This window comes from Canis lupus, chromosome 25 (assembly GCF_011100685.1).
Source record: "Canis lupus familiaris isolate Mischka breed German Shepherd chromosome 25, alternate assembly UU_Cfam_GSD_1.0, whole genome shotgun sequence".
In the NCBI taxonomy this organism is placed as follows: domain Eukaryota; kingdom Metazoa; phylum Chordata; class Mammalia; order Carnivora; family Canidae; genus Canis; species Canis lupus.
This window is the reverse complement of record NC_049246.1, coordinates 40,608,093-40,626,724: the sequence shown is the minus strand read 5'-3', so window position 1 is coordinate 40,626,724 and position 18,632 is coordinate 40,608,093. Positions and strand designations below refer to the sequence as shown.

The 18,632-nt window shown below is 39.5% G+C and overlaps 1 protein-coding gene across 16 annotated transcripts in view; it reads left to right on the top strand.

Moving 5' to 3' along the window:
- Nucleotides 1-17,344, top strand: part of LOC486151 (thiamine transporter 2) — a 37,646-nt gene extending 20,302 nt beyond the window's left edge. For 15 of the 16 annotated variants that reach the window (XM_038574039.1, XM_038574051.1, XM_038574046.1 and 12 more), the window contains 5 exons: nucleotides 8,643-8,794; nucleotides 10,916-11,741; nucleotides 13,557-13,749; nucleotides 15,203-15,344; nucleotides 16,125-17,344. In XM_038574039.1, the coding sequence (XP_038429967.1) occupies nucleotides 8,645-8,794; nucleotides 10,916-11,741; nucleotides 13,557-13,749; nucleotides 15,203-15,344; nucleotides 16,125-16,301 (1,488 nt within the window). In that variant the 5' untranslated portion in view covers nucleotides 8,643-8,644 and the 3' untranslated portion in view covers nucleotides 16,302-17,344. Of the gene's footprint in view, nucleotides 1-8,642; nucleotides 8,795-10,915; nucleotides 11,742-13,556; nucleotides 13,750-15,147; nucleotides 15,345-16,124 lie in introns of those variants that run through there. The other variant, XM_038574054.1, reaches the window with a different exon arrangement.
- The last annotated feature ends 1,288 nt before the right edge of the window (nucleotides 17,345-18,632 follow it).

Sequence of the window (18,632 nt, the reverse complement as noted above, 5' to 3'; positions counted from 1 at the left end):
TTGCTTGAAGTAGAATTTACATAGAATATGAAGTATAGATTTTAAGTTTGAGCATTTATAAAGATGTACACCCATGTATCTATGTCTCATCAAGATATAGGATATTCCATTATTCCAGAAAGTTCTCTCGTGCCCTACTACAGTCGGTTCCTCCCCTGTCTCCTACCCTGGGCAAACTCTTATCCAGTTTCCATCACAGCAGAGTAGTTCTGCTGGTTTTAGGACTTTACATACATTAATGGAATCACAGTTTTGTGTGTGGAGCCTTTGGCAGAACATCACTCTTTAAATATTCACCCAAGTTTTGCAATAGTGCATTCCTTTTTATTGCTGATAAAAATCAGTATTCATTACTTAAATATATGATATTGTTTACTCATTCACTTCTTAATGGACATTTCAGTTGCTTCCTGTTTTTTTTTTCACCATTGTGAGTTTATGAATTTTCTTGACTAGAGTGCCAAATGGTTTTCCAAAGTGTTGTTGGTATCATTTTACTTTCCCACAAGGAGTGCGTACAAATTCTAAATCGTTCCCAACATTTGGTTTGCTAGGTTTTTTTGTGCTTAGGCATTCTAGTGGTTGTAGAGTGTTCTTGTGGTTTTCCTTTCCATTTTCCTAATGGTATCTCTTGATAAGCAGATAACAGTTTTTTGATAAAATCCAATTTATTGATTTATTTTCTTTTGAGTCCTTTTTATCAGTTCAGTGACAGAGTTTTCAATGCCTATGTTCATAGTGATCTGTTTTCTTCTAGATGATACTTTTATGGTTCGTAGAGTTGATTACATCAAAGTAGTTTTTGTGTATAGAGTGAGGTAGAGGTCAGGGAAATGCCCTTTAAATAAGATGAGGGCTAAAATACAATAGCTCTCTAGAAATTGGTGAAATCATCCTCTGATCCTGATTTTGCAATAGAGGATTGAGAATTAAGCAATTCCCTGGAATGTGCCTCCCTCCAGCATCAGCGTACCTTGATTTACGCATACTGCAGCTCCTCGTTTTATTTGGATGTTTCACTCAAAGTTCTAGTCTCTTCTACATGAGCAGTAAGTAGATTGAGAGGCATAACTAGCTGTTATACTCTGCTGTCCGTGACAAGCATATATTTCAGTTTTCAGTCATCAGACTTTGGGTTTGCTTCTGTCTGGTGAGGGGTTTGGCTCCAGCAGTGTTGAAAAACCTGAAAGGTGAGTTTTGGGAAAATGGAACAAATGCTGGCCATCACTCTGTTTTTAAAGGGGCCTTGGACCTTGGGGAGAAAACCCATTGCAAATGTTGTATCTCTTGGCCAGCTGTCCAAGTCCTTTGCCATTTTGAGATGGTGAGATTCATGATTATTTTAATTTACCAACCTGATGCTCGGTTATTTGAAATTGATGTTTTGACTGAAGTAAAGATTCTGGAGAATAATGTGAAAATGAGACCAGCCCATTCTCAGATGCGGTTTGCCTGGTCAGGCACCCTCTCTGAGATGACTGGGATGTTTAGTAGGGAGGATTGGACAGGAATTGGGTGGAGACTGGAGATTCCAGATAATTTTCTCCAGATTTATTAGCACCTCAATTACTTCTGGCAGTGTCTTCTAAACAAACATGGAAAAGGAGTTGATAAAATGATTCCTTTCCACTGACTAGGTCCTGATACTCTAGGCTCTCTGGAACCTTTGGAAAACCAGGTTTGCGAATGGTCTTTGCTTTGACTACGTCATCTTGTCCCCTGCATCAGGGAACCCACAGCTCTAAAGGCTTCCATTGTGGGAGGAGAATCCCATCTTCTCAGAGTGTGTGGAAGAATTTGGTCCCCAAAGGTCCCCCTAGCTAGAGAAGTCTACTCAGGCCTCAAGGAGAGAGAAGGCCCACCAACTTGTACCAGTCTCTATAGTTCTTGCTTTGTATTATTGTTTATTATTTATTATCCTTGCCTATTCTGCACCAATGTAAATATATACTTAGAAATATTTGTGACCACAACTTACCAGTACATATGTATAGCCTATTGTTTAGGAAATAGGACACTGTCAGTGCTTGTGAGTTAGATAAGGTCCACATTGGCACGTGTCCAGTCTGGTTCTTCAGGGCATAGATGAGCAATGCATGAGAAAATATTTATGTGCACAAATATGGAAAAGGTTTGGTTCACACAATGAGTCTCTAAGTTAGTTAACTGAAGGAAATACAGCCAAGGGGATGGCTGTAGACTTCAGCAACCAGGAAATGTAGGTTCTAGGTTTACCTTGCAACTCAGTACAAATGGGGATCCTGGCAACAATAAAAATAAAGTTTCCTTTTCCCTATACCATAGAATTATGATGATAAATGAATTTCTCCTGCAGCCAATATAAGAAAACTAGGCATTTCAGGGACACTATTATAAATCAAAGAATACTTGTGATGATTATTAAAGCTATGCAGAATCATATGGAAAAGACATTGACCTGAAGCCAGTTGGAAAGATTTAAAGATGTAGTTAAAGAATGATAAAAATAGGAAAAAGTCAATAATATGCTAAGAATTGGAGTGAAAGAGGAGATGAAAACTTGAACTCTGATAGCAAGAGACTAGAAATGCTTAAAGAATGATAAAAATGGGAAAAAGTCAATAATATGCTAAGAATTGGAGTGAAAGAGGAGATGAAAACTTGAACTCTGATAGCAAGAGACTAGAAATGCATGATAAGAATTTGTTCCAAGGAAGATAAAAACAAAAACAATGAGAAGCCACCCCAGCCCACCCCAGTCATAGTTGAAACACAAGTAAACCTTACATTTTTTAGGAGATGGAGATGAGTCTATGAGTGTCTTAAAACAAAGTTGGTTTAGATACACTAACCAGAGAAAGGGAAGCGGCACTAAAAATAAGTGGCCTTCCAGAAATAGACTGCAGGTAGGGATTGAGAGAAGCGACCAGAGACTTGCTAAAAGGTCCCTGATGAATTTTAATGAAAAATCACCATCATTTCTTAGCCATCAAAAAGAGAACGGAACACATCATTTCCCAAGTAATTTAGATGGGTCACTTCCCAGTGCAAAGGTGTTTGCGTTCCCCAGAGCTCATGCAAGGTCATATGGAGAGGCCAGCAGTGCACGTGGCCATTTATTACTGGGGCCATATGCGCTGCATGTGTGCAGGTGGTGTAACTGGGTCAGAAGTAGGTGCTCTCTAGTACACTGGGCAGGCCACGCAGGGAGACTGCACCCTGCCTGGGGCCACTTTTGCTTGAGAGTGAAGCAAAAGCTAATGCCCAGCGTTCTTTTCCTTCACCTGCTCTTGTTGGCTACAGCTCTCCCTCCAAAGAGCTCTCCTACACCACCCAGCCGACCCACTGAGGTAAGCTCTGTGGCAAATCTAGTTACTGCTCCAAGTCTCCTCCAGAAGGAGCAGCTGATTGATTCAGCTTTCTGGTTGTTTCTGGCGTTTTCACTGTAGATTTCAAGTAATGATAACACACTAAGCTGACTTTTGTTTGGAGAACATTCTTTTATTGTATTTTCTTTTGACCAACTGCCCATATAATGTTCTTGTGCCTTTTTAAAAATGGAGCACAAGAACATGTGCTCCATGTAATGGAGCATACGAGTAATAGGTGAGAATTACTACTACAGGAGCAACTTTTTAAGAGGATTGTCTTCTTTGGAAAGCACAGAAAGGGGGGAAAGATCAACATCTAACTTTCAGAAGTGTCAAGTCAGAAAATCCATCCAATTCATGTCCTTGAGTTAGAGTCAATGAAGTGAGGGAAGGTTTAGAGTACTTTCTAGGATGAGGATAATATTACATGGTCAAAAATAATAATAAATGGAAAAGTAGCAAAAGGACAGTCTTTTCTAGAATGGTGCTTTACCATGAAGGCTGGAGGCCCTCCCAGACGGAACGGGTATCCTATGATGACCCTAACAGGTGTGCTTAGGAGAGATGTGAGTAAATATTCAATCCTATATTTTCCTCTGCAACTTCTTTTGTCTTTTCTTTTTTTTCTTAGAGAGCTAGAAAGAGAGTGTGTGTCAATGGGGGGAGAGGGAGAGAAAGAGTCTTAAGCAGGCTCCACAGCCAGTGCAGAGGCAGATGCAGGGCTCGATCTCACAACCCTGAGATCATGACCTAAGCTGAAATCAGGATTTGGACACTTAACCGACTGAGCCATCCAAGCATCACTTTCCTCTGCAATTTCTAACTCCATGACTGTGTCCCAGAGAAAGATGTAATTTACGATGTGACCATTTTTGTATATTTCTATATTGATAATCCAAACAAAGCTCAGAAAAAAACATAGCCTGATTCTGCAGTGCATTTTGATTCTTAATATATTTTATCTGCAAACAGGACATTTAAAAAAATCCTGTTTGCAACCCACTAAATTTTGTTGACACTCACAATCTGAAAAACATTATTCTAAAATAAAGAGGAATTGGATGCTGACCAGGCACTCGCAACACAGAGGAAAGATTACTGAACTTGGAATTGGAAAAACTGAGTTCAAATCCGGGTGAAAACCTGCACACATAATACTGCCTGTGGCCCTCAATTTCCTCATCCAAAAAATGAGTAAATACCATCTTCTCTATCTACCTACCTCACAAAACTGTCAAGGAAAAAAATAATTTTTCAAATGTAGAAATTATGGATTGTGTAATTTGATTATCATCGCTATAGTCATGTGACAGATAAGAGTAGCATCTCCTCAATAAGATAAAAATAAAAAGTGATGATCAATGCTTCCAAGCTATATGACCCCATTAGCCAGAGGTTTCTCTAGTAAGGAGAGAATGATTTGGGCAGGGATTGTTGGGTTGGAAACCTAGAGGCCATGCTGACGGTGCCTATGGGGATGGCTGGTGAGGAAAATGTCCAGGAGGTGGGAATGGTGCCAGAGAAGTCAGACCCATCTACTCATCCATGTAGAGGGAAGGCATAAACCTGGCACCAACAGACCTGACCCTGACCTCAATCTTAACCTTGCTTGGCTGAGTGCCCATGAGCTTTAAGGGGGCTCCGTTCCCATGTCTGAGAAATTGGGGACATTTTAGATACATATAAAAATTATGTAATTACCATCGATCCTTGAACAACATAGAGATTAGTGATGCCAACCCCTGCACGGTTGAAAATCCACATTTGTCTTTTGACTCCCCCAAAACTTAACTACTAATAGCCTACTGTTGACCAGAAGCCTACTGATAACAGTTAATTAACACATATTTCATGTGTTATATGCATTATATATTGTATTCTTCCAATAAAGTAAGCTAGAGAAAAAATCGTAAGGTAGAGAAAACAGATTTATAGTACTGTACTGTATTTATCCAGAAAAAATCCACCTATAAGTGGACCCATGCAATTCACACCTGTTGGTCAAAGGTCAACTATATGTAATATTAAATATGATAAATATATTATTATATCATATAATTCTATTCATATTTATTTAATAGAACCATATTTAATAATTTTAATTATTTAAATAATAGTATCTGTATATATTCTATAAGATATATAATTATAGGTAAATATATATAATTAGGGTTGTTCTAAGGATCAGAGACAATAATGTTATACAGCAACTAATACAGTACTTGGTGTAAGGCAGGAGCCAAGCCGACAGTAGCTGATAGGTTGTTCTCATTTTATCTGTGTGAGTTGGCAGGATCTTTCACAAGTAAGAAAAAAAATCACTGCCTTCAGAGAGTGGGTGAAAGGCCATGCTGAGCTGGAGAATTTCAGATACCCGTGTGCCAGTAACTAAAGAAGCCAGACCCGTGGTATTTATTCAGTGCTAGACACAGACACTCCAGGGCACCTACAGGAAAAGGTTTTCAGCTAACTGGGCCAGAATGGGTCACAGACAGGGAGTGATGTGTGCACATGAAGAGGTTAGTGGGTTGGGGCTGACGGTGTGAGATGTCTACCCAAAACATCAGTCACCTGAGGACCTTTCCATCACCTGGCCTGGACTCTTCAGGGCCTAGAGAACCAGAAAAGAATTTCAGGGCTGCATGTCTACGTGTAATTTTGCAAAAGCTCCCTGGACAATTTCCATCCACTTCCCTCTCCACCCTGTTAAGATCCAAGGCCGTGGCATGGAGCCAGTTTGCCCAGAGGGTGAGAGAGGGACAAGTGGTCCTTGGGCATCATGTCTCAGAATCACACTCTGCATGAATGCAGATTCCCTGGCCCCCATACCTACTGAACCACACGTTAGGGATGGAGTCGGGGAGCCCATATTTCTCCAAGTTCCCAGGGGATCTGATACATAAGTCAAGTCCACACGGTCTTTGTTAAGGGGCCGGAGTAAGGAAGGATTAGGAAATGAGGCAAGTGCTAGATGCCTAGGAGACCTTGGGTCGGGGCAGGTGAAAGAACAGCCAAATATTTGCCAGTGTAGAAGTCTCCCAGCAGGCAGCGACAAGGGCTGGAGCCCTGCAGGAGGAAGAAGAGACACCAAGCAAGACATGGCCTCAGAAAGGGTCTGGTTGCTCCTGCTGTTGTCTGGACTAAAGGATTCCTGCAAATGTTGGATTAGATGTCTTCTCTTATTTCCTCTAGCAGAAAACCTAGCTTTGGAGCGTGTGTTTGTTTCTGTGGGGAGGAGGCTAGAAAAGGAGTGAGGAAAGGAAGCCCAGTATATCCTAGGATACAGGTGTGAGCCCCCCAGATACTTCCCGGCTGTTTGCAGCTAAGGCCAGACACATTCTCTCATTTCTCCTCATTAAGCCAGAATCACTGTGGATTCTGGATCCTCCAACATGAAGAGAGGAAAGGAAAGGGAAGAGAAGTGCCGTGTGTTTGAGCAGCGGTGCTATGCCCAACATGGCACCAGGTCCTTTCCAGATATCAGTCAAGGCACCCGGTACTCACAGAAAGCCTACACAGTTAACATCATTACCCCCTTCTACAGATGCACAACTGAACTGCAAGGCATTTGTAGAGTTAAGGGCCTCCCTGGCCTTCTCCTGATGCAGCCAGCAGTACACTCTGGAAATGCAAACAAAGCTTTACTAGCTCTCAGCGGTGAAGTTTGACCTTCATCCGCTTCCTTCTGCAAGACCTACCCACCTCCCTAGCCCCTAGCAAAGTTTGTCTTCCTGAATACCTGGAATTGCACCCAGTGACTTCCTCTGCTGGAGAGATCATCACTTTCCCTCTCTTAGGTCCACTTTCAAACTATAATTGGCTCTATGTAGTTAGTCATAATCTTTAGGATGAATGTGTTCATGAAAATACTTTCTTCCCTCACTACGAGGAAAGGTTATCATTAGAGCTACCAGAATGAGGCAGAGTGGAGCAGGAAAAGGGATCCAGATGGACATCAGAGATATGTGGATTCAGATCTTGACCGGGTGATTGGAAGCCAGTTGTAGGACACCTTGGATGTCCCATATGCTCACCTGGGAATTTGGGAAAGTGGTATATATTTTTACAGTTATTATTAGGAGTTAATAAACTAGATAATATACAGAAAAGCATCATACAGCAAGTTAATTTCCCCATCCAAGGCTTCCAAAAATGTGGACACTTTGTAAGTAGACTGGATCCCCAATATGAAGGAATCAGAGGGGATTTTCCTGTGGCAGATTCACCATTGGACTTCTTGCCTGAAGTTTGAATTTCAAGCAATTACACTTGTGGCTTCGAAACAAAGCATGAACTATTATTAATCAGCTCCCTGCCCCCACTGAGTGGTGTGAAGTTGCAGACCAATGGAAGAAATGGGCCCAATCTTAATGAAGAGCAGGGTAGCAACCTACAAACTGGTGCCTTTCGTTCCCAACACAGACTAAGCATCAGTCTCGAACAGAGGGGATATAGGAAAAAATGGCCAGTCGATTCTTCATCTGGCTTAATTTTTTTTTTAAACTGAGAAATTATAAGTTCTCAGATTGGAGACACCTAACAAAAGTATTTTGGATGTGTACTATGTGTCAAGCAACCACAAAAGTAAGGGATGGTCTAACGGGGAGATAAATGTGTAAATAAACAGGCCATTCAGTGTGTTAAAGATTTCAGGGTCACAATACAAAATACTATGGCAGATGAATTAATAGTAACTTGAGGGATGTCTGGGTGGCTCAGCGGTTGAATGTCAGCCTTCAGCTCAGGGCGTGATCCTGGAGTCCTGGGATCGAGTCCCACATCAGGCTCCCTACATGGAGCCTACTTCTCCCTCTGCCTGTGTCTCTGCCTCTCTCTCTGTGTCTATCGTGAATAAATAAAATCTTAAAAAAAAATAGTAACTTGAGCCACTAAATCTTGTGAAGTTGGAGTTGACCTCCTAGAAGTATGTCACCTACCACATGTACACCAGTAATGCACCAGCCAGGGTTGTACTTCCTTTCAAGCATTAATTAACCCATGTTTACCATTTATCAGGAACTACTCATTACCATGTTTATGCTGAAGAGCACTAAGGGGGCGTAACCTGTCCCAGCAATAATGAGTAAGAAGCCTGTTGACTAAGGAGGGTTTGACCGGCGCACCTAAGGAAGATGTGAAAACACTTATGAATCATTCACCTTCCCATTTCAGCTGCAGACAGAGGAAACTTTATCCTTCCACAAAACATTTAGAAACACGTTTCTCGTTATATCCAAGATGCCAAAAGTAATTAAATGTCAGCTAATTTTGACTCTGTTTCCATTTGATCAGCCATGGATTGTTTCAAAACTTTGTCAAGTCATTCCTGGATTTATCCTACTGTGATCCTGTGCTTATTTGGATTTTTCTCCATGATGAGACCCTCAGAACCCTTCCTTATCCCGTATTTATCTGGACCAGATAAAAACCTGACCAGCTCAGAGGTAAATTAATATACATACATACATATCTTAACGTGGTTTAATTTTACAGGATTTGAACAAGATGTGGGGTTAGGGCTTCATCAAACTTGAGATATTAACGCACTAACCTTGGTGATCCATTTTCATAGTATTTGTCATTTAATACAATGATTCAAACTAGTCTTCCCTCCTCACACTTGTAAAAATGGGAAGCCTCAGCATATTAAAGTCCAATACATATTTTTTTTAATTTTTTATTATTATTATTTATGTATGATAGTCACAGAGAGAGAGAGGCAGAGACATAGGCAGAGGGAGAAGCAGGCTCCATGCACCAGGAGCCCGACGTAGGATTCGATCCCGGGTCTCCAAGATCACGCCCTGGGCCAAAGGCAGGCGCTAAACCGCTGCGCCACCCAGGGATCCCACATATTTTAACTTTTATGGAGCTCTACCATTAGTCTTAACACAAGGTAATTTTCAGGGCTCCATCAATTCTGTTATACTAACGTAATCCTAACGTAAAATCTCTGCCAGGCACAGGATCTAGTCCTAATAAACTTTTAGATGGCTGAGGTATAAGCAGGATATGATAAAGAACCATATCATTTTTTTTAGGACACTTACTCAGTTGTGAAAAACTGTTTACCAGCCAGTGAGACTTAACAGCTTTATCTCTCAGCTCTATCTTCCCCTGAAGGCCAAATTGTCTTAAAAGATCCACCTCCTTTTTTAATAATAAGTGCAACAAGAAAAGGCACTCACCCACCTGGAGAATTACCCTGCTCTAGTTTTATAATCTCCAGCCATAGCCACGAAGACACTACAGAGTGTGTGCCTTCACCCAGAAGGCTAACCGATGCTAGTTAATTTGGTGATGAGGTGCTACGGACAAAAAAGCAAGCGTGTTGTGTGGTGATGTAAAATCACTTTGCGACAACTCTGTTTCCAATTTTTTTCTAGATGGAAGCCGATCACAATTGAGACAAAACAAAGGACAAATACAGGTCCTAAATCAGCCAGTGAACCGACTGGGGTCTGCTTCTGTGACCACTATAGACCAGTTTGCATACCTATGCCCAGAGGTGCCACTCAGTCCCACTAGCCTTTGCAATCACTCTGCTGTCTACAGCAGTGGCACAGAACAGAACAAATGCAGGTGTGGTGTGACAGTGCTGCCGCCGCACCCATCCTGCCCCAGAGATCAACCCCTTTGGTCCTTCCTTCCTAGGAATGATCACTGCGGTTCCTTGCATTTCTGACGATAGCCATGAGATACCCACATCAAATGAGACAGAATTGAGTAAGCAGAGGTTAACCAGTAGAATTGGGAGGGGAAAAGCTTTGGGAGATTTGGCCAGGAAGATAATGCAATGCATGACTTGTTCCCACTTTGCAATTTTGCAAGGTTATTTATTCTTTTCTGTCCTCACATGTGTTCATTAGACTGTGGACATTTCTGACATGGTGATGGATCAAATAAACATAAAGTTTGTTGGAGTCTTCTAACATTGTAGCCCCTTTGTCTAATGTTAAAATCTTTGAACAAAAGAGGAATGGTATTTTTTTAAGAGACTAAAAACCCCAGGAGTGTCTGTTGAATAATTTTTAACTAATTTAACTCAAATGTACATACTGTTTAACTTTAAGAGAGTTCAGATTGCACATTAAGCAAATATATTCTTCCGTTGGGATGCACATAAATTTATAAATTGGTTTTATTTTGAAGAAGGGGGAGGACCTCTTTTTTCCTTGAAAATCCATTTTCTGGGGGCCCCTGGATGGCTCAGTCAGTTGAGTGTCTGCCTTCAACCCAGGTCATGATCTCGAGGTCCTGGGATCGAGTGCCGTGTTGGGCTCTCTGCTCAGCAGGGAGTATGCTTCTTCCTCTCCCTCTCTCTCTGTGCGCTGTCTCAAATAAATAAATAAATAATCAAAGAAAGAAAGAAAGAAAGAAAGAAGAAAGAAAGAAAATCAGTTTTCACTTGTGCTTTTCCATAATATGAAGAATATCCTATCCAGTTGGATGCAGAGTTTGATATTGGGCAAGCCACCTACACCTTAGTAATGTACTACGTAAAAAGGTATCTCTTTCACCTCCTGGTGCTTCATGGTCACATGATCCATTTTTCAACCTCACAGATCACAAACGAGATCTTACCAGTTTGGACATACTCTTATCTGGTGCTGCTGCTCCCCGTGTTCATCCTCACTGACTATGTCCGCTACAAGCCAGTCATCATCCTGCAAGGGATCAGCTTCATCATCACCTGGCTGCTGCTCTTGTTTGGCCAGGGAGTGAAGACAATGCAGGTTGTAGAGTTCTTCTATGGGATGGTGACTGCCACCGAGGTGGCCTACTATGCCTACATTTACAGCGTGGTCAGCCCAGAGCACTACCAGAAAGTGAGTGGCTACTGCAGGAGCATCACACTGGTGGCCTACACAGTGGCCTCCGTGCTGGCCCAGCTCCTGGTGTCCCTGGCCAACGTATCGTACTTTTATCTCAATGTCATATCCTTGGCCTCTGTCTGTGTGGCCTTTCTTTTTTCACTTTTCCTACCAATGCCTAAGAAGAGCATGTTTTTTCATGCAAAATCCAACAAAGAGGTACAGAAACCATCAAACAAAAATACAGTGTCAGATGAACCTTCCAAAGTTACCACACAAGATGGTGAAGAGATACCCACTTCAGAAATACCAACCATTTCAGGGAACCTGGATGGTGCTCCGGTGAATAGCCCAATGCCTAAAAATTTGGTTTTAAGTGTTTTTGTGCAGTGGTTCCAAGATTTGAAGGAATGCTACTCCTCAAAGCGTCTTTTTTACTGGTCCCTCTGGTGGGCCTTCTCTACAGCAGGTTTTAACCAAATTTTGAACTATGTTCAAATCCTGTGGGATTACAAGGCACCATCCCAGAGTTCTTTCATCTATAATGGGGCAGTAGAAGCTATTGCAACCTTTGGAGGTAAGCAAACATTGATTTATCTTCCCTTGATGGGCTACCCCCATTAAGTTTTTGTCTTTGTTGCTAAACTCCATGGTGGTAAGCTAATTCTGTCAGAAGGCATATTAACCTTTGTTTTTAATGGAAGGCACTGGAAGAAAGAAAAAGAGGACCATGACATTTGTATGTAATGTGGTAGAGTTATGGCAAGTAACTCAAGAGCTCTGGATTAAGCACCAAATGATTAAATTTTAGGCAAACTCCTAAGATTCCAATTCATCATTAGGAAAGGGGTTAATAATACCCCTTCTTCTTTCAGGTTGTTTTTTTTATATACAAAGAAAAATACTCACCTTATATATAAGTAAGAAGTTTTCATTATTTTAGTAAAATAGATTGAACCCTCAAGCCTTCCAGATTACCACTAAAAGATTTGATTTAACTAGTGCCGACCATTAGCAATCTTAGGTTCCACACCAAAAAGTTCTAAAAATGGGGGGATCCCTGGGTGGCTCAGCGGTTTAGTCCCTGCCTTCAGCCCAGGGCATGATCCTGGAGTCCTGGGATCGAGTCCCACATCAGGCTCCCTGCATGGAGCCTGCTTCTCCCTCTGCCTGTGTCTCTACATCTCTCTCTCTCTCTCTCTCTCTCTCTCTCTCTCATGAATAAATAAATAAATCTTTTTTAAAAAAAGTTCTAAAAATAGCTTTCTTAAGAGATTTAAGTGAGATGTGGAATGTATGCAAGAGTCAGGATTCTAACACCAGAAGGAAATCTGCCTTTGAAGTTTACTCTACAATAAATATTTATATCCTGGTAAGTGGGAACTTAAATTCAACTGAGACTTTAAAGATATTTTCTAGGAAGTAGGAGATTTCCACACCCTCGTTTACAAAAAATTCAGAAAAGTCAAGTGGCGTCCATTCTCTTATTGTCTCTCTTTTGGTAGGCTTCACCTTTACTCCTGCACACCAGGACTGCTCTGGACTTGGTTCACTGAAATTATTTCTTCTACATTCCAAATTCTGGGAGGGTGGGGTGAAAGAATGGTATTTCCTTTGTAGCATTGGTTCTTTCCTGGATCACACATGGAAAAGTTCATCAAACATCAGTAACTTGAAACATAAGTACCTTTTATTTTGCTAAAAAGAACTATAAATGCTAACCCTAATGACTGCCAATTATTCAGTCTCTTAAACTCTGTAAGTCAATATTGAGTTCACTGAAAACCTCAAGTAAATGGGTTAGATCTCAAAGACACTGAGATGGACACCAGCAGTTTAAGATTACTAATAAAGACTAAAATTTTCTATCCAGGGCAACATATCTGTTACCCATTGAAAAAAATTACGATAAACAACCAATGAGAAAGGCAAGTATGGACGGGCCAGGTATACTATCAGAGCAGCCCTTTCACTCTTCTCTATTCCTGCTCCTCACATGTTGTAGCAAGTGACAGGGTTTATGGATCGTTTCTCCCCAGGCTGCTGTGGTAAAAAAACTTTCGGGCCTCTCCACATGGCACAGTGCATGGCATGTAATGGATATTAATTAAAAGTGTGGCAACTACCTGATTGAAAGAGGAGGAGGTAAAGAGAGAAGCCAACAGAAAATATGGTTGAGAAAAAGATAAATCTACATGCTATTTTTGTGAAATCCATACATTCATCATGTACATTTGCCTAAGACTTGACTTTTTAAAGAGAGCACGGTAAAAAAATAAATAAATAATAAATAAATAAATAAATAAATAAATAAATAAATGTAAATAGAGCACGGTGGCATATCCCATGTGCACAGTCAATGTGTGGATCTCCCTTAATGTTTCTTTCTCAGGGGCCGTGACTGCCTTTGCAGTGGGCTACGTGAAAGTCAACTGGGATCTTCTGGGAGAGTTGGCTCTAGCGATCTTCTCCATCATCAATGCAGGCTCTCTGTTTCTCATGCATTACACAACTGACATCTGGGCATGCTATGCTGGCTACTTGATATTCAAGTCCAGCTATATGCTTCTTATAACCATAGCAGTGTAAGTATTACCAATCATTTCTCTCCACTCCTAAACCCACACCATGTTCTCTCTTCTGTAGCATTTCTGTAGTTCTTTGCAAAACTTCAGAAGTATTTTAATCAATAGCAATATTAAATGTTGGCTACATATTAAATTGGGCACAATGAAGCCATGTTTTCATTTAACTATTTGACCTCTGAATGCTGCTAAGATAAGTCATCAAAGAAAAAAAATCCTATGGGTTCATGAACCAAAAGCAAAGATACACTGTCGGGTTGTGATTTTTATTTCAAGTTTTTTGCCATAACAAGGCAGGGTGCAATCTGCTTCTGAATGATTAAGTTTAGGTTTCATCATTAATTTCATTTAGTTGTTTGTGTAATACCAGACATATACATTTGGGTGAAGCAAAACATACTCAGCGGGTTATAAAAACTTGGATATTGAAAAAAGTGGATGCAACGATTATAAGAAACTAGCTCAGAAATCAGTTTTTAACAATGAAAAACGTTTTGTTTCATATAGAAGTGCAGAGAAAGCTGACTACAGGAAATGTGCTTTGATATTAATCAAAAGAGATAAGAAATATTTGAATTTCAAATCACATGAAAGAAGTAGAGCCAGAAGCTTTATTAAGTTCTGAGGTTTAATGTGTGAAAATGTTTGATAAGGAATTGACAAACCACAGAAATATGAGCAGCTTGGAAAAAGATCATGAAAGAGAATAAGGTTGTTTACTTTTTTTTTTTAGTGGAAATATGTCAGTTTAACAAATCAAACTCATGTCTCTTAAGTTTCTTCTTTTTAATTCAAGGACATTGTTAAGGTAGGATTACATTACTTCTTCTCATTTTAAGAATCTTCAGAACCAAAAGCCTTTTACCCTTGTTCCACAGAACAGCTCTAGATAACATACATTTGCCAGTCATTCAGTAGTTATAAGGTGTCAAAACCTATATAGTTATTAGAATAAATTATTTATAGATTCACTCAATTATACAACCAATCATGATCTGGATCTTCCTAAAAATAAATAACTCGCCCACCAAAATTTGAAACTGTTGATACAATTGACAGGAAAAAGAATAACTCTCCAAATGATTCCATGAATTGGACATTGCTTGCATTTTCATAAAAATTCACTGTGAAAGAGTATCTATAATCAGAAACCATCAAATATTCTCAGGTTATGAAGACTCAGAAAATCTAGGTTCAATTTCTGGAAGCATTAAATTGAAGAGGAGAAATTGTGCCATATTTCCTTTAACTGGTGTTTTAATTCAGCCTTCAACTGTATTGTATTTTTTTAATTCCCTTTGCTCTGCCTATTTGTCTAAACTGGAAGAGATTTAGACAAAAAGGGCTGATAGCAAGACACTGCTTTGATCTCCATTTCTTTATTTTCTGTCTTTTAAGGGTAAGGATCCCATGTGTATTTTGATAAAGAATGTAATTCAACATTTAATGATAGATTTCAGATCGCGGTTAATCTGAGTGTGGAACGCTATGCCTTGGTGTTTGGAATGAACACCTTCATGGCCCTGGTGATCCAGACCATTATGACAGTGATCGTAGTAGATCAGAAAGGACTCAACCTGCCAATCAGCATTCAGGTAAGCTGTAATATTGTTGTTTTCCTACTCAGGTAGTTGGGGGAATGTGGAATAACTAGGTAATCTGAAAGGTTTTTTCAACCTCACCACAAGCAGTATTTAATTTCTTGAATTGCTTAGTTGAGCAAATTTTTAAATAAGCAATTCCTTCCTTATCATATTGTAACACACCAAGTAGGTTTTCAGCAATAACCATACTCGGTAACATTTGCCGGTGGCTACTAACATGTCGTCAGATGCCGCTCTGGCCATTGTGCCCCCTCTATGTCTGCTTTTCCTCCTGCCATAATATTCGTTCCAAGGTTTAGGAGATTTGACTAGAAGTGGTACATGACTGCAGAGCTCAACTCCTTTTCCCTACTCCACTGAGGGTCTTGAAATAGCCCCATTTCACATTTTACATATGGATCTGGGAAAGAAAGGGATAGTTATGTAAGAAGTAACCTCATTATCTAAAATTCATTCCTATCATTCACTAAATTCATTCACTATCCTGTAGACATAAACACATGGATCAGTGGAATTTAGTGTTTTTTCACTATTGTTGGTGTTAGCTGGGGTGTGAACCCAAGCAACCTTGGCTCCAGAACCCACATTCTTAGTTACTGAATTTCTTACATTTTTATAGTTGATTCTTCTAAGATAGAAGAAGAAAGTATTGTGTATATCCTGGGTCTTAGTTATCCCATAATCCAAGCAAATCATTATCATCACTGTGTATTATCAGTGACATAGTCATATTTTATGTGTGTCTAATTACCTCTATGTGTTTTTCTCTAGTTTTTAGTTTATGGGAGTTATTTTACAGTTATTGCTGGCATTTTTCTAACGAGAAGCATGTACATCATCTACTCAACCAGATGCCAAAAGCAAGCACAGAGACCAGCTACAAGTCAGAATCCAGATGAGCCCCACCCAGAGGGGCTAAGGAATGTCATTACAGGAACAAAGCTCTAACCTTATGGCAGCCACTGCATCCGCTGGGCAAGGATCCTCCTGGTCATAAAGTTACTAAGTTCCACAAATTGGTACACTTCCTAAGTCTGGTTTTCAACAAACCTTTTCAAAACCACAACAAAATCTCAGTTTTAGACCGGCTACTATGTGTCCATCTGTATGCAGTCAACAAGGCCCATCATCTCGATCAAATAGCTTATGTTGGGGACCCCAGTGAGTAGCAAGAACTGAGATATTCTGGTTTTGATTACTCACTAGGACATACACATGGCATGGAAATAAACTATGAGAAAACACCAGTCATCCTGGAGTTGAAGTTCTCCATTCATAAACAGAAATACTAACTGGACCAACCCCTTTGCTAGGTTTAAATATTTGTTTTATTTTACCAAAACAGACAAGAGATGGGACATTTTTTGTCACATAGTTATTTTCCTTATTTTATCAAGTATATTTCTATATAACTTGCAGTGCTCTGAGAGAATCTCCAGGTCTGGTCCAGTTTCTAAGGACCCCTCTTCAATCCTGATAACATGGCATTGTTCACAAACTACTATTTGATAATATCACCATTTGATTTTGTCATGATTACTTTTTACTTTGTGTTATTCTGAGTGTTGTTGAAATTCTATCTCAGGAATAGCCCCAGACATTCCTGTGTATCCACAGAATGACATTCAAGTCAATTCCTGGTGGCCTAGGGGAGGAAGTGAGCTTTCTCCCTACCATGACTCCAGATAGGTCATGATATGTCAGTTTGATCTCTGTCTAAAACAGAAAAATGTAAGTGGAAATTTCCAGGAATTTCTGAAAATATTTGTAAATAAAAAAAAATAATGATGGGGCCAGCAGCGAGGGGGACATCTAATTTTTAAGTGGCAGAGATTGTCCTACATAAAATACTATGTGCAAAAATATTAAATTGCCTTTCTAAATTCTTGATGAATTGTGCTAAGAATCATCTGTGCTTGTATGTCCTTTGAAACTTCAATAGAAGACACATGGAATAATCTGCCATGGAAATAAAGAATGCCGGTTCAAGATTTGTGTCTCACATATACTTTTCTCCAAATTCTAAAATTCGATCACTGGACTGAAAATAAAACTCAGCTCCAAAGCCAACACCTACTAAGTAGAGAAAACTAGTGACATTCCTACTTATATCAAAACCAAGGAAAAGATAATCGCTATTATTCTCCTTATTTAATTTATTGTACTAGAGGTATAAGCCAACACAATTAGACAAGGAGAGAGAGAGAGAGAGAGAGAGAGAGAGAGAGAGAGAAAATAAAAACTTTAAAAGAGGAGGCAAAACTATCATTATTCTAGAGACCACAAGTATTCACCCAGGAGACTCAACTAAAAACTAAGATTGCAGTGCAGAAAGTATATAGAAATCAGCTTTACTCATGATACAACAACCATTTAGAAGATGCATAGGAGTAAAAGATCCAATTTATGATAGGACAAAAAAAATACAAAATAATTACATGTAATCTATTTAATAAATGTGTAAGGCATCTATGACCATACCTGCAAACACTTCTGTAGATTGCAAAATAACACCTAAACATATGGAAAAGCCTATCTTGTTCTCAGGAAGAAAAAAATACATAAAGACATCATGTTTTCTAAATAAATTTATAAGTTAAATCCCATCCTAGAAGGAAAAAAATACATCTTTATTCAGAACTAGTAAGGGTGATTCTAAATTTAATTTGGAAAGAAAACAAAGAAGAACCAAGAAAATGCTTTGTCCAGTTGGAAAATGAAATTAAATAATTTGCAGAGAAAAAAATTCTATTTAAACTCTCAACTACATGGGATCCCTGGGTGGCTCAGTGGTTTAGTGCCTGCCTTTGGCCCAGGGCATGATCCTGGAGTCCCGGGATCAAGTCCCATATCAGGCTCCCAGCATGGAACCTGCTTCTCCCTCTGCCTGTGTCTCTGCCCCCCTCTCTCTCTCTTTCTCTGTGTGTGTGTGTGTGTCTCTCATGAACAAATAAATAAAATCTTTAAATAAATAAACTCTCAACTACAGAAACAGTAACACAAAGAGACAGTCCACTGGAACAGAGTAGAAAGTTCTGAATTAATCCTTAGTTCCTAATGGGATTTTAGACTATGATAAAGATAGCATCTCATACAAAAGGAAGAAAAATAACATTTAATAAATTAGAACATTTTTTTCAAAGGGAAACAAAGTTGTACCCACAAGTGATAGAATAACTTCATCTATATGTAATACAGATGTATCAATGCACAGATATAAAAAAGTGAAACCACAAAAATACTAAGAAAAATGTAAACATTATTTTATAATCTTAAACC